General features: G+C 36.6%; 2 protein-coding genes across 3 annotated transcripts; both read right to left on the bottom strand.

Annotated features, from left to right (window-relative positions):
* Positions 1-7,449: 7,449 nt before the first annotated feature.
* Positions 7,450-10,208, bottom strand: LOC110863069 (ARMADILLO BTB ARABIDOPSIS PROTEIN 1). Of its 2 annotated transcripts, none has more exons than XM_022112298.2 (6): positions 10,055-10,208; positions 9,854-9,930; positions 9,458-9,734; positions 8,792-9,363; positions 8,575-8,717; positions 7,450-8,512 (listed from the first exon to the last, which is right to left on the bottom strand). In XM_022112298.2, the coding sequence occupies exons 2-6, from the start codon at positions 9,881-9,883 to the stop codon at positions 8,446-8,448; spliced, it is 1,089 nt and encodes a 362-aa protein (XP_021967990.1). In that variant the 5' UTR covers positions 9,884-9,930; positions 10,055-10,208; the 3' UTR covers positions 7,450-8,445. The 2 variants fall into 2 exon arrangements, with proteins under 2 accessions (XP_021967990.1, XP_035712864.1); XM_035856971.1 differs by having other exon boundaries at positions 9,854-9,927; positions 10,055-10,200.
* Positions 10,209-10,970: 762 nt separating this feature from the next.
* Positions 10,971-13,947, bottom strand: LOC110860675. The gene is made up of 4 exons (XM_022109770.2): positions 13,659-13,947; positions 13,078-13,143; positions 12,828-13,006; positions 10,971-12,310 (listed from the first exon to the last, which is right to left on the bottom strand). Exons 1-4 carry the CDS (start codon positions 13,753-13,755, stop codon positions 11,756-11,758), a joined length of 897 nt encoding a protein of 298 aa, XP_021965462.1. The 5' UTR covers positions 13,756-13,947; the 3' UTR covers positions 10,971-11,755.
* Between the last annotated feature and the right edge of the window lie 2,379 nt (positions 13,948-16,326).

Here is a 16,326-nt window from a genome sequence, read left to right as displayed (position 1 = left end):
TCAAAACGCAGTGATTTTATTATTTTGTTACTTGCACCTTGTAGATAAAATAGTTCTGCGACAGGGGACACAAAAAAGCTATAAAAATTTATTTTCAGCAAAATTTGACCATTAATTTTCCAAATAAGTTCCGAGTCTTTTTAAGATTCCGCGTCAGCTGATTAGCTCGGATCCTTCTCCAAAACTGGTTACCCAAAATCTTGACTGTTTTATTTAATATTACTTAGGACACTTCTAGCTTTACCCCCAATATTCATTTGATCCAGTGGGTCCGCTTTCAAGGTCAGCAGGGCAATTTTCTCAAGCAAGCTCGGATTGCTCGCTTTTTGGGGCAAAATGTCAGCGATGTTGGAGGGGCCACATTATTTGATTCATTGTGGATTCTTTCATTATTGGATACACTAATTATCTGGGGCTATAATAATAGCAATTTTTCACCTCTGACCTCTTTGCTTATCATGCCACATGAATAATTAAGTTTGGAAAGTTATTTTACAGCATCCTCCAACTCTGAGGGCCCTGGAGGGGACATTTCTTAAGCTATCCAAATAAAACTTTGCAGACATGTTTTTGAGGATATTATCTTGCTTGCCTACGAAAATCAGCTCAAAATTCGAATTTGCACCAGAGATATTCAAGTGCAAAGTCGTATAAAGCATGTCGATTCACCTTTTGTATATCGATTCGTATAAATATGTACAAATTTATATTTTCCAATGCCCCTTAAAACGGCTGATAATCAGCTAAAAAACGTATGCATGGGTAAAAGTAAGCATTTTTATATATGGAATGGAAACTTATGGCGTTTATTAAATTTCATTTTTCCTGTTGTGCAAGCCTGCACAATTTAGATATTACCGTAGAACTTGAAATTAAACTTTGGGATTATTCCCATAAATAAATAAAAATTGAAAAATTGCTAAAGAATTCCATAATATGTATCTACATATATACATACATATTTACATTGATGAAATTACTGAATTTATTGCTGTTTAATTATCCCAACTATGCTTAAACATTTGCACATGCAGTTAACCGATACATACTCGAGACTGCCTTGCCTGCAACGATACATATTTGTATTTACTGGCGATTTCAACCTGATACATAAACCTGCATAAACTCACGCAAGCAACTTTTCTTGCTTTGCAACTTTCAAATTGAACATATATGCAAATATGTATGGAACTTGCAAATTTTCAGTTGCATATTCGCTTATCTACAGATTGATGTTCACGTGGATATGAATTAATGCAGCTACATACATAAATACCTATGATGCAATATCTATCTACAATTATATTACACATAAATCCTGTTCGTGAATTTTAGGCATTCTAGGGAACATTTCATATCAAATTTTGGTTTATTAATTAATGTTTTGCATAACGATCATGGAACTTTTTACTGAGTTTTCCATACATATCTTGATAATAAAATTAGACAAAGAATTGGATTTACATAAGTCTCACAGCATTAAAATTCATGACTTTATGCAACAAAAATTTCCTTATTTTATCAAAGCCCGTCATCAGTATTAGTTTTTCGTCCCATGTTCATGTTAAATATATATGGGCAAATATATACTGTGTCCATTATGCAAGTATGCACAACTTTTTTATGTCCGTTTTTATGGATCTAGAAATGTATCTCAGCGTCGGAAACTAAGCTCACATTTGGTATCGCCGTCGTCTTGTCTAGCCGCGTAAGCCGTATTTGTAGTCTGGTTTCGGAAAGAAGTGGCGAAGCATCTATGTATTTGTCTGTACTCTAATTTATACATACATACATACATCTTCCTAATAAATACACATACTACTAATTTCTCTGTCACGAAATGGTATGGTGTGTCAGCAATTTTCAGATTTTTTAAACTAATTGCAACATTTAGTATTAAAGTCTTCAAATTTTTTGTCCTCCAGATGTGGATCTCCCATATCGCCACGGCCGGGTTAATCTGTGCACTCACGGTAAACGCGCAACAATGCCTTCCCTACTATCAGGATTGTTCATTCTATTCCCGCTGTCTGGAAACGGCCACGCCTTGTGGGCCATCCGGCTATGCGATCGGACTTGCTGAAAAAATTTGCCTAAGATCTCTCGCTGCAAAATCGCAGTTTTCCCCAGCTGGGCAAAAATGGGCTTGGAATACTATTCTCTGTCTCCAAGAAACTCTTGTGCCAATCGCCAATGGAAGTATGATCCTGTCATGTGATCAAATTAAAACCTTTGGGTATAACTCGCATCTTGAATGTTACGTAAAGTCTGGATTCTGCTCTCTCCCGATAAGCGATGTAATCCTGATTTACCATATTATCGACATCGACGATGAAGTTTTACGGCAGGCTGTCCTTGTCGCGAAATCTTGTGCAAGGCTGTACTATTATAACCTTTTAAATGCAACTTATTGACCAAATTTAAATTTCATACATAGCATAGTCATGTGATGTGTATAAGATTTGCTTTATAATAGACCAGGCTGAATAGTATACTAGAGTGCGATTACAAAAGAAAGAAACTTTTGGAAAATGTATTTATTCATATGGAATAAAAATTGCCACTGAATTGAAACGCCGTAGTTTTGTAGTCCATGCGATTAGCTACCCAAATCAGAAAACCGGAAGTCGATATCTCGACTAGTTCAAAAATGAGAACAAAAAATCGAGAACAACTGGAAAAAAAGATTTGCCACTACTACAAAAAAGTGTGCGAGCGCGTCCGGATACTAGTTTATAGCCACTTCAAAAATGAAAAAATTTATATAGGGACAATTTGCAGAGTTTTAGATATGTACGAGGAGAGCAGGAATGCTGAATTCAAAAAATTAAAAAATCGTCCTGCTCGTGTAGCGACCCCCAAAGTGACACTTAGACTTCAGCAGGAATGCAAAATGACCTTGGGATATCAGATGGTAATTTGGGCTACAAATTGAAAATAGCAAAATTAAGTTTACATGTCATTAAACCTACGAAGTTGGGGGTCAAATCGTATAAGGCGACACCTGCACCAAAGTACAACCAAGGTCAGCAAAAAAGAGCAAAGCCCAACTATCGGCACATTGCTGAAAAACGCATCAAGCAAAGCATACCCATGATTCTGGTCATGGATGATGAGACCAAGTGCTCGATTGATCCAGATGAAGTCCCTGGGAGGAAGTTCTACTCATGTACTAATAAGAAAACGTTTAAAGATTCCTTCAAATACACGCCGAAGTCAAAATTCCCCAAAGAGCACATAATCGGGTAAGCATTGGACTCATTGGGGGACGTCTCAAAGCCGTTCGTGACCACAGCCACCATGACCTCGGAGAGATATCTGAACGATTGTGTAAAGAAGATCTTGATCCCCTTTATCAATAATCGTAATGTACTTTTCTGACCGGACACAGCAACCTTTCATTCTTCAAAAGTTGTTCTGGACTACCTGTGGTCGAAAAAAATCGATTTTGTTGCAAAAAAGGAATATGCTCCCTACGTCCGTCGGGCAAGACCAATTGAAAGATTTTGGGCATTATGCAAGAGAGAATATAGTCGTCGAATAAAACCAGCCAAAAACTTGAAAGGATTCCGTCAGATTTTGTCACGCACCTCAAAAGAGGTAGCGAGAAAGAGTGGCAAAGCACTTCTGGGGACCGCGAGACAACAAATTCGCCAGATATGAAGGATTGGGGTCTATGGCTCTTTTCAAGCAAAATATTGAATGGTCGAGACCTTTTTTATAATCCCTGAAAATTTCTTTGGAATTAATTTAGTTTTTTGGAATTTACTTGCATTTTTTCAAAAGTTTCTTTCTTTTGTAATTGCATCCTATATGCATAAATATAAATACCGTAAAACCTCTATTTATAGCCCTCTTCTAATTATAGCCGGTCTTCAAATATAGCCGGGTCTAGAGACCAAGATTTCAAAATTTTAGCCGCACCACAATTATGGCCTGTCTTGTCCGCTGTGTCCCCGTTCATAGCCCATTCAGGAAAAATGAAGCACATTATGCTAATCAACGAATAAGTTGATCTACAAATTTTACCTATTAATTTCAAGTTAATGGACATAGATATTTGACTCTACCGCCGTGGTTATGAATTTGTCACCAACTATTTATAAATGTATTAGCTCTGGTGACAATTTAATACCAAGTCGGTGAACCTTTATAATTAGTTGGTGACAATTGTAACCTCTCGATGACAAATTTATAACCACGGCGGTAGAGTCAAATCGTTTACTTTTTGGTTATAATCGTAACCCCATTTCTAAGAGTGTGTGTACAAATAATTTTTTTAAATAATGAACTTGCATGATGTGATGCCCCTTAGAGTGTGTCCAGAAAGTTTCTCCCTATCAACCACTGACGAACTTTATTACCTGACAGAAACAGCCTGTTTCTGTCAGGAAACAGTTTGAATAATTTTATCTCCCTGTTTCAAACAGGGAGATAGAATTACTCAAACTGCTATATTTTTTTGAAACTACCGTAATATTGTGTGCTTAATCCGGCCTTCTTCACCATTTCCACCATTCATGCCTTAGAACTGTGGTGTAAAATGCGTGGTCCTTACGAAACCAACCTTCAGTCGTATTTCTCCCTTGTAATCGATGCCACACCCTTCAAATTTGTTTTCCTACATAACGAATTTTGTGGATTGAATTGTCAATACTATTGAATCTACCTCTTATCTGTGAATATGCGCTTATGGTCGCCTTCCGCAGGGTCTAAATAGTCTAAAATCTATGCTTTGAACCAGTTTTGCGAAGTTTAACTCATATCACGTGGGCTAAAAAACGTTTTATACTGACCCCTGTATGTCTGACAACCTTCCTTTCTCATCCTGGGTTAGTCCCAAAAGTAGGTAGTTATTAAAGTATTACCATTCTTCTGAAAATGTAGCGTACTACGCTACATTTCAATAAAACTAGCCTAAATCAATAAATTTCAATTCAAATTTCAATACACACAGTTCACATTTCATACGAAAACTATGCGATTTCCTTCAAATTATTTATGTAAGTTAGTATTTTTTTGATTGGTAGAGTGTCCTCGAACTATTTGAACTGCGTTTGGGTTTAAAATATTTTTTATCACTCCGCAATCCTAGCATCTTTCAGATTTTTAGGCCTTTTAAGATGGCCTTATAGATTTGTCAGGATGTCTGTCTGTCCGTCCGTCTGTCCGTCCGTCTGTAGGCACGATAACTCTCTTTAAACACATTCTATCGACTTGAAATTTTGTACACATGATCTTCGGGTAAAAAGTAAGGATGAGTTCGAAGATGGGCATGATCGGTCAAGTGGTTTGCCGGTGGGGGTAATTTCTATCCAAATGTGTTGCCCTTAACTACCAAGAACCTTCAGAGCAGGTTAAATTATGTAAAAGTGCAAGTAAAATATTTGCAGCTTGAGAAATATCTACATTATAGTAATAATTTTCAGTAATTTTAGTATGAAAATTTCGACTGACCTCAAAGCGTTTAAATTGGAATGGAGTTTCAGAAATTTTAAACCTGGGAGACCCGATAGGGTGACCCGACGGATTTCTAAAATTTGTAGTACGTAGTTGAAATTTTGAACAAAGGTTGCTAGTGGATTGTAACAGAAAAAAATGAAGTTAGGTTGGAACAATTTTAATCTTGATGGACCCTATGGGGTGACCCATACTGATTTTTCAAAATCGTCATATCGAAGTGAAATTTGGGAGAGAGGTTGCAAATGGAACAATATGAAATGAAATTGGTAAAACTTTTATCTGGAGCGACCCTACGGGGTGATCCATGCCGATTTTTAGAAATTGCATTAAAAACATGAAACCTGGCACGATAATACTTACAATTAGTGGCTTCTCATTAAAGAATTTGAAATTAAAAGTTAGCTAAGTGCAATCAGAAATCAGAATGACCCTGCAGGGTGACCCATACCGTTTTTAGGCCTTTTAAGATGGCCTTATAGATTTTTCAGGATGTATGTCCGTCTGTAGGCACGATTAACTCTCTTTAAGCAAAAGCTGTCGACTTGCATAATTCATCTACGGGCAAAAAGTAAGGATGAGTTCGAAGATGAGCCTCATCGGTCAAGTGGTTGACCGGTGGGGGTCATTTAAGTGGTTAGGATTGACTGAAAAAATTAAATTTCATAGAAACTTCCAAAATTTGTCGCAGGAAGTCTAAATTTGGCATGTGGATTGCCAATGTGTTAAGCTTGGGTATAGTTTCAACATTTTTCAATCTGAAGGACCCCATAGGATAACCCACACCGATTTCACAAATTTGACGTAGGAAGCTGAAGATTCAGCGAATCAGTATCTTGCGAAGATACTTGTCGCAAGCAGCTAAATTTGGCACGAGGATTGATAAATTTAGAATTTTGTATAAAATTATGTGCATTTTGCATTAATTTTTAGTAACTAAAAAAACACTACTAACCAGTAGCGTCAATTCTTCGTATTACTTCTACCAATTTTTAAAAATATTTACTTACTCCTTGATTACTTACAAGATGACCTTACTACCTCTGGTTACTTTTAGTTCATATAATTTCACGAGAAGCCATTAAGTATCACCGTGCCGAAATTTAGCTTCTTAGGGCAATTTCTGAAAATCGGTATGGATCCCTCGGGTAACTGCCGGTTGAAAAATTTTCCAATTTCACTTCATATTTTTTCATTATGAGCCATTAGCACGCTACATGCCAAATTTCAGCTATCACAATTTTGAAATTTTGGTGCATAATACCCCACCCACTCATATGACCCACACTGGTCTGAATCCTTTCTGATCGAACCCATCTTCGAACTCGGTCGTTGCATTGCCCAGATGCATGTCTGTCTCAAATTTTGTAAAAATCGGCACTAAACTCCTTCGAGAGTTATGGAAAGACAGCCAGACGAACAGGTCGATTACATAAGCCCTGTTTCGGGCTAAAAATTATATGCCAATCGTTCTTTAGAGTCTGGCGTTTAGTTTAGGTAATAATGCCGTCTTAAAAGGCCCCGCAAAGTTGCTTGAAGTAGGTTTTGCATTTCCACTTAAATCCATCCCATGCATTGGATACTGCTAGGATACTCAATTCTTCGTGCATGGGAAAAGGCTTCACATTTAGTATCGTATTGGAAAAATAATTGCACGACAAAACTCAAAGATGTTAAAACTAGCAACAAAAAACGGGCTTAAAATCCATAGGGAGAAACTTTCTGGACACCCTCTAGGATTAGTCTGAACTACAAGTCTGCAACGCTTTTTTCCTTGATGAAAAGACTTCCTGACACTTTTGAACTTTTGAAGGCCACTCGTCTTAAGACTTTTCAAAGTCCATCTACATAAAGTCGTATTACATGAGTGCTGCTATTCATAGAAGTTAAAAATGCTAAATTGTTTACTTACTTATTGAATATGCAAATAATGCAAAGCAAGATTAGAATCAAGTTGGTGAAATTAAAAAACTGTCGACCAAATAATAATTAGTTGGGTAACCATAAAAATGACATTATTTATTATTTGTTTAAATTAAGCTTAATGATAAAATTGAAAATTTTAACTTTATTGTATTCCATAATTTGTAGGAAGGAGAACTTACATATTTTTAAAAATTCAAAAAATAAAGCTGTCATTTGACCAGAGAATTTACGTACCTCCTGAAAATTATGTACATAAGCAATCAACTAATTCAAAAATAAAAAATTTGTTATACACTACTACTGAGGTATGAGCTACAAAAAACTGCTAATCACAACAAACTGTCCGGTCAGCCCATTCGTATACCCTTCTTTCAAGCTACACTGGGATCGAGTAGCGAGTTATGTCAAAACATCAAACAAAAAATTAGGAGTCACGTGACGCTTAAAAAATTCCGGATACTTCTTAAGCACCCCATAATCATGTTAAAAAACTATTTATTAAAATTAAGATTGTCGATTAAACAATATTTAAATAATAATTATTTGGCTAACCACAACATGGGATTATTTATTATTATTTGTTCAAACTAAGCTTAAGAATAAAATTTAAAAGTTTAACTTTATTTTAATCCATAATTTATATGAAAGAGAATCCATTTTTTAATTGAAAAATAGAGGTGTGTCAAATCTTGTATATACTAATTGACGAGAGAATTTACGTACCTCTTGAAAATTACATAAGCGATGAGAATTAAGTCTTTTGTTTGCTGGGTGTTATAAGTTTATGTAATTACGTAAATTGCATAGTAAGTAACATTTTATCACACATAAATCATATTTAAAAGTAACACAAAGGAAAACAGAGCACACTAAAATATCAAAAATATAAACTTCTAATGCCCAGGAAAAAATAAAAAGAAATTATATTCAATAGCGAATTAAAGTTCATCAAACGGAACCAAAAATCAGAAACGTAAAAAATAACGTAAATCATAACCTATCTTGTCAAATAAATATGTACACAAAGCGATATTTTTGTGACAAAAATTTCATCAAAAATTATGTAAATCGAGGACGCTTCGAAGATGGCGATTCACGTAACAACTGCAGCATTTTGTCCGGGTCACTGGCAAATAATAATTTATTAAAAAAGACTCTGTAAACTGAAAGCGAAATTATGGAGTATACCTCTTTATAAAATTTTCAACCTTCTTCTTGGCAGCAGCCAAATCGTGTAATTCGGCAAGTTTCAAGATCTCGAAGCAATTGTCCCACGAGACCAGAGTCGGAAGCATCTCTTGGCACATGTCAATCAAGGATTGCACTTGATACTGGAAATATTAAGCATATTTAGATTAGTAATTGTACTACAAGATATGTGTAATTACTTATCATTTGTGCACACCTTGTTGGCCGCGTAGACAACCTCGTCATAAAATTCGTTCCACTTTTCATCAAGTTCTCCAGTGTATACAAACTTCAAAAATACTTTGAGCCCGTCGCCCCCCATGTCATCCAGTTTGACGACACCTTCAGTCTTTTCTTTCATCTCGGTAGCGAACATGGCTGCAAAAACATTGCTCTGCATGGAAAGGATGAACTTGTGTGCGGCGATGCGTTGGTCATCCTTCGTCTCAAAGGTCACATCGGCCCGATCCCCACTTTCCAGCAAGGAAAGTGCGACTTTTCGATGACGCTGGAGACTTTTTGCTTGCTCCCTCTCCAAAATGGTAGATGACGTCGAATCCTTTCCAAAAGTCGTGAAGCTGTATTTACCAAAAATCTGAAACTTGATTCTCAGCTTCAACTCGGAGCCGGAAAGTTTTTGAAAAATAGTCTTCAGCGAGAAAATCTTTGCGTCTTCATTGTTCAAGGAGGTCAAAGTCCATGAAGTCGATTTCCCTTTTCTGCTGAAGCATATGAAATTACACTTGATGGGCTCTGTTGAGGTCGGGGTGAACAGGATGGTGGCTCTTTCTACATGGGAACGAGTTTGCATATTATAATATCGTGCAATCTCACAGATAAGAATTTTGCATAACCACAATTATGTAGATATCGTGTTTCTTACTCAATTTAAATTGTTCATTGATCCCATTGTCTACGTAGACTTCTAGGATGACGGGAAATTCATCGGTACCAGCGTATTCTATCAACTGCAAGAATAGCGCAGGAGACTTTTCAGCGGCATCGTACGCCAAGAAAAGTTTCCAGGTCGAGACTTTGTCTATGCTGGAGCCGACTGTGAATGAGAAAACATGCTGGTTCAGGACGGACCGATTACGGATGTAGGAGATAAAATCGAAATTCTTGATATTCCAGGTAAAATCGTGTACCTCGTTGTCAACCTGAAAAACAAAAATAAATTGAAAATTGGAAAACAAATTGGAAACAATATTTAATAATGACTGACGAATTCCAAGAGTTATAAAGAAGGTTAAAAAATTGCACGGGATTACTTACTGACCTGGGAATTAGCAATCAGGGACTGCGACATGATTTAATTGAGAAGGAACACAGCTCAGGTAATGGATAAATATACTGCTAAAAATATAGTGTATAGAATACAATTAACTACTTATTATGTACTTAATAATGTATGAATAGGTCTGAAGGAGGGAGTGATATTAAATTATATATGTTGTAGTTTATAACATGGAGGACTTACTTCCTTCGTAACTTCGTACGTCTATTGGAAACGAGGAGTTTCAAATTTGTGTTCTGATTTTGTTTTTGTTATTTATTTACATACTTCAGCAGCACGAGTGGAGCAGGTGGATTTCAATCTTTTTTTCGTTTCGTGGTTATAAATACGTACTTATGAGAAGGGGCTCTGTGATACTTTCATGGTGAAATAATTCCAATTTCATATGGTACAAAATGAGCCAAAAGTACAAGCTCTTTTCGCGTCGATTTCACCGAATTTCCCAGAAAAAATCCAAAATTTATTTTCGGGTAGAAACATCAATATACCATAGGTCTTTTCGAATTATATGCAACCACCCCCCCTTCAAAAATTGTTAAAGGAAATCGTGAAAAATGAGAAAGTCAATGTACACTCGGCACAAAAAAGAATAAGACCCCAAGTTGCATTTGCAATTTGACTTCCCCATGGAATGCGAACATTTTGATGCATCAATAGTTTCAAAATTCGAAAATTGGCGGTTTTTTTGCATACACATAAATCCTTAAAAAAGTCATGGTCCCAGCCATTTTCAGTCTGACAACCTGATGCCAGAATTTTCTCCTTATGAAGGGCTACATTTTCAGCTTTTGTTGCCCGACGAGAAATGCCTGGGACCATGAGATTTTTGGGGTCAAAGTGTCTGTGGGAGTGACTTATACGGCAAGTGCCGTAACAAACGAGGGCTAATGATATACCAACATTTAAGTTTTTTGTATTTTCATAAGACAACATTTAGATAACCCAGTATACTTAATTAAATAAGACGCATGATTGTGTGAGCGCAGCAAAGTGAGACGGATACGGCACTGACGCGCGATAATCGCGGATACCCACCAGAACCCGAATCTCACTCTGCCTCACGCTAAATATGGAAAAGAGCTTTGTAGTACTCTTGGTCTGGTTTGTATCATATCCAATTTATTTGAGGTTTTCTTATCTCGGTTAGATGTAACACATACAATTTGATTTGTGGTATAGAAAGAAAACGTAAAAACCTGACAACCACCCCGTTCAAATACACGATCGATAACACACCTCATGCACATGTACATACATGAAGTTCAAATAAAGGACACGGTTCGCTATACTTTGACACAACGTTACTTTAATTTATGTACTCTTCACAAAAATTATACTCTTATTTACACAATGCATTAAAAAAACTGGTTAATATACATAATATAATTGTCCTATAATTACATAATCTATTCACATTCCGGGGTTCTACTCGATGTACATTCACTTTTTCATAAATATTTATATACATATTTTGTTTATTTATCAGACTATAACTTAATTATGCCACTAAATATATCAGGATTTTAGAGCACGACGAGAGAATGAGAACAACTACATTTTCATACATCTAACAGATCTCTGCATACCTGGTTTTTAAAATATTATGTAATGAGAACAGTTTCAAATTTTGGTCGTCTTTCAATGACTCTTTCAATGAAATCTTTGCATGACTTTTTTCTCAGCACGAGTATTTGGTAGTAAATTGTCACCGACCAAGCGTATACCTTATCGTTAACAATTTGTTACCCCCACAGTAACAATAATTTTGTACCAAATTAAAATTGTAATCCAAAATTCCATGTCCAATTTTTCTTTACCGCGGGGGCATCAAACGTTTACCAAATCGGTAAATTACCTCGGTTTCGCCAATTTGTATGTACCAACTCAGTGAATATTCTGATTCGGAAACAACGGATAATACATCGAACTGTTGAACGCATTAATCAATCCGGCCGCTTGTAAGACGCCACTACTTCCGCCCCCACCAGCCCCCACGTTACTAATATTATTCATGTTGCCAAGGTTTTGTTGTTGAGATGCGTTTTGAGTTACGAGGTTTTGTGGTTGTTGTTGTTGCTGCTGCTGCTGTTGTTGCTGTTGCCCTGCTCCGGATGACGTGGATGAGGTCGACGTCCCGCCCGTCGCAGTGGGTCGAGTCGGATTAGGATTTTTCTTGACGCGCGCCCCCGCATGGTCTGGGGGATGGTTGTGCAGTCCCATTTCCGCCATGAGACGTAGGTCGTTGACATCATGGGTGGAGTGGAGGCGGACAGGACATTTCGTTTTGGAACGTTGGTCGCACGTCCAGATTCGTTTCTTGGTCGCGACGTTGTTTGCAATGCAGTGGAAGAAGAAACCGTTCATGGAGATCATGGGTTTTCCCCGGAGGGAGGTGACACTTTCGACGCGTGGTTTGTGGGGAAAGTGGCGTGTGGGGGGCTGCAAAGAAAAAAATAAGGTAGAATTTCATATATAAGTACGGATAAATTTATGTAATTACTTAAACTGTGTACTACATAGGTTTTGAAAAGTATGAAAATATTGTCAATAAATTAGCCATTGCTTAAAACATTAACTGTGTGTGTAAATAAATAAATAATTCAAAAGATGCATTTGAGGAAAAATTAAGGAAAACCTCAAACTCATGTTTCAACGAAGCCTGTGTATACGGTAAATTTTTGGCAATAACAAATAAACATTTCTTTAAATTAATGGCTGCTTAATTACATAATCTTAATTAATTAATTATAATGATAGCAATTAGGAAATTGTTTGTACAAGATTTCTCGCTAATTTCTAATCTGCCTTACTAATTAAGATTCAAACTCCTGTTCCATATTTACATACAGGTATGTAAAATTGTAAAGTTTACATATGCAAATGTTTCTATACATAAATATGTATGTTAGCCAGCCAGATGAGCCAGACAATTAATTTCGCAATTAAATAAGCATACCTTTCCCGTCGTAGATGACCCTGAACCTTGACCCGTCGATGGGACGACCCACTGACCGTGACCGTACCCCGAGGAGGAAGATGCAATTGCTGCCGCAGATGATGTCGCCGTCGGTTGCTGTTTTGCTTTCGGTTTTGCTCGAGATCGTGGTTTTTTAGGCGATTTGGAATTCAATTGACCTTTATACAAATAAGGACATTAAGTTAATCCAAGTTTTTTTATGATTAGTCATTAACCGAAAAATATTTACCTTGTGCGTCAAAGTTTCTTAAAATTTCTGCATCATTTTCACCACAGTGATCCGCCTTCTGTTGCACTGTAATATTTAATAAAAAAGGTTGATTAAACCCGTACAATAAATAATTCTAATGAAAAGTGTAATCTTAAGCATACAAATTGTCAAGATTACTCAAAATTTTTGCTAGTTCATATGTTTCTTTAAGTACAACCCTCTTTCTTGATGATGATACTGTATATACTGTATGCTACTGTTTATAATTTAACCCTAATTTTAACCTTTAGCATACAAGAAGTATTATTTGCCCGTGCATATCTATTTTTACAGAATTTTGACCTCTGCCTCCTCGGGGTCACTCGTATTTTATAGTCAACACGATCCCTTGACCACGATTGACCCCCTAATCCATCATATCCTTTATGCAGGGTCCCATGATGATGACATTATCAATTATCATACATTTTTACTATGCAAAGTTTACGCAATTATTGAAACAGGCTATTTCTTGCAAATCTACAATTTGGAAATTTACGAAACATATCTCATCCTCCCTCAAATTTTCACCCTAAAATCCCCCTAAAAATTCCGCTTACACAAATGTTGCCAATTAAAATCCGTCCATTTCGTCAGCGCGACTACGATCCTTTCCAAATTGGCTATGCGGGCCGATAAGATCTCCAGCTCCATCATTTTGCGACACTTTTCACCCCAGAAATTAACTTTTTCCTCCGCTACCCTCCTCGATGAGCACTTATCCCCAATTTATTTGCACTTTGACCTCGTCCGGAATTAATTACGGGTGAAATGAAGATCGGAAATTTAATTGGCCAGAGGGGGAAAGAGCAGATGCCTTTTGTTATGTACACTTTTAAGCAGGGAAGATGCTGCGTAAGTTGAAGGGTGGGATGGGAAATGAGAGAAAGTCACCCGTGTATTTCACCATCGGGGGGCCGTGCGAGATGGATAGTGACAATTTGGAAGGTTTATTGGGGACGGTTAAGATAACCGAAGAATTGATTTGACGTGTCAGTAAGGCAGGAAATCTGGGGAAACAATTATTTCTTAATTAAATGCCATCCCTTCTGCACGGCTCCGACGGGATGAGTCATCCTCCAGTTGCAGATCCATAAAGATTGCACAGTATCATATATCCAGTATATATTTGCGATGCCATTTAAATTTGCACTGTTTTTTGCACACTATCAAGCAATTAAACTACTAAAAGGTGATCATATTCATTTAAAATAAATTGATAACAAAGTTACACACAACTGCCATGCAAATATGTATGCAATGCTGAATGCATTATTGACACGAAAAACCGCACAAAAAACATGCTGGCTATTTAACCTCGATTTGTCGATAAAGATTCGTAAGCACGTACAACGATAAATTAAGTACTTTAGAAAGAAAAATCAAATATTACCAAGAAAATAACTTAAATTCCCATTTCCCATGACTACTAGGAATCGCTCACATGTAAAAAAAAAGTCCCACAACTCTGACCACTTTGTAACGTTATTTTATCGATTTGTTTGCATAAATTTTTACCTAATGACTGCATGGACAATATTAATATACTCACTGGTTGAACTTGCATTACAGTACACACAATTTCTGAATGGCTAATGAGTCTCGTGATTAAAATATGAGAGAAAATAAGAATATAGACAAATTTGGTATTAAGTTGTGACGGAAGAATTTCTGTAGAACAATACTTATCTTTCACATTTGACATTAGCTACATTTTATTTGTACAAGATATACCTGTATATATATAGATCAGATCTGCACGTGCGAAACTCGATTCTACGTATAACAATGGACCACTTTTCGACATGACAATTTTCATACTGACTAAGTAGATACATACATCGTCGCTGAAGGGTAATTTTTTAACCTTGCAGATATGAAATATGTAAGCAGAAGAAATGCATCTGCATACATATTTCATGTTAGAAACTTGGGTGAAGATAAAAATCACTTAACTTTTATCCATCCTTCTGGTTCCTCAGCGACGATATGTATGTACATATGCCATCCTTATATTCATCTCGCATCCTACATATGTTTTTAATCCCTACTGCAGTAATTCACTGACGCATTAAAATAATAATATCCATTCTTAGGTTAGTAAATTTAATTTATAAGTTATCAATGATAATGATAACACACCCCTTTTGCTATAATCCATTATGGAGTGTAAACAAAGTTAATGACATTGAATGTACATATGCTCATCTCTTTTCATTTCACGGGAAACCCACGCAGTCAGGAAACACTCCGAATTTTGAAGAGAATCAATTACTTAGCATCTACATACCTTCCCTCCCATGAATCTCTCAGTCTGCTGCCACATCTTGCTCAATAAAATTGTCATCACGATGATTCGAACCTTGTTCGAACGGCGGTTAGAAAATCTGATCATAATTCCGTTTAATATTTTACACTATGCTGGACAATGCACTTTCCAAATTGCAAAAACCCATCAGCAGCACTATATCTTGGAAGAAATCAAGGCGAAAAGTAATCCTCGAATTTTTGCTGGAATCCTACACCGGGTAAGTATTATAAATTAATGGGTGTACTCATGTCAATGTGCTATTTCTCATCTTTTTGATAGTTTGCAAAATGAAAGATGTGCGTTTTCTGCGTTATTTTGAGAACAAAAGGCGCATTATTTTACAGGCATAACTTTGCATGATTTCCCACCTTATTTTTTGCTCACGTTGCTAAGGATGCTAACTAGTAATTAATACCCTCAATAAGTACAATCTCGACATTTACAAGCTACATTGGTTATCGTGAGTACCTTCAAGGTATTAGTTTGTTAATTTGCATTTCTCAATTTCCCCAAAATTGTGTTGAGTTTAAGACTCCAATTTCACGCCAGAATTCTGGAAACTTAAATGAAAGTTCCTCTTACCTACGCAATATTCTAAAATTTACCAAATTTTTGACAATTTTCGTGTGTTTACTTAGATTATTTGTGGCACGTTGGAAGCCCTCGCTCTTTTCGTGTATTGCAGCGAAGTGCTCCAAACCCATTTGTCGCAAACGTCTAATAACCCATTGGAATATCTTCGCATTTTTTTACGAGCCTGTACCTGCATCCATCACTTCAACTTTGTCCACCTCGTTTGGACCGGGAAGCCAAAATTGGTCAAAGTTGTGAACCACGTGGCCACAAAATTTGACAAGGGGCAGCATTTTACCCTCCCAGTTTGGGGAATAATTCTCATCCCCGTGATTTTTCTCGGG

This window comes from Folsomia candida, unplaced genomic scaffold, assembly GCF_002217175.1.
Source record: "Folsomia candida strain VU population unplaced genomic scaffold, ASM221717v1 Fcan01_Sc001, whole genome shotgun sequence".
In the NCBI taxonomy this organism is placed as follows: Eukaryota; Metazoa; Arthropoda; class Collembola; order Entomobryomorpha; family Isotomidae; genus Folsomia; species Folsomia candida.
The sequence above is the reverse complement of the archived record's forward strand: the minus strand, read 5'-3'. Positions and strand labels throughout refer to the sequence as shown.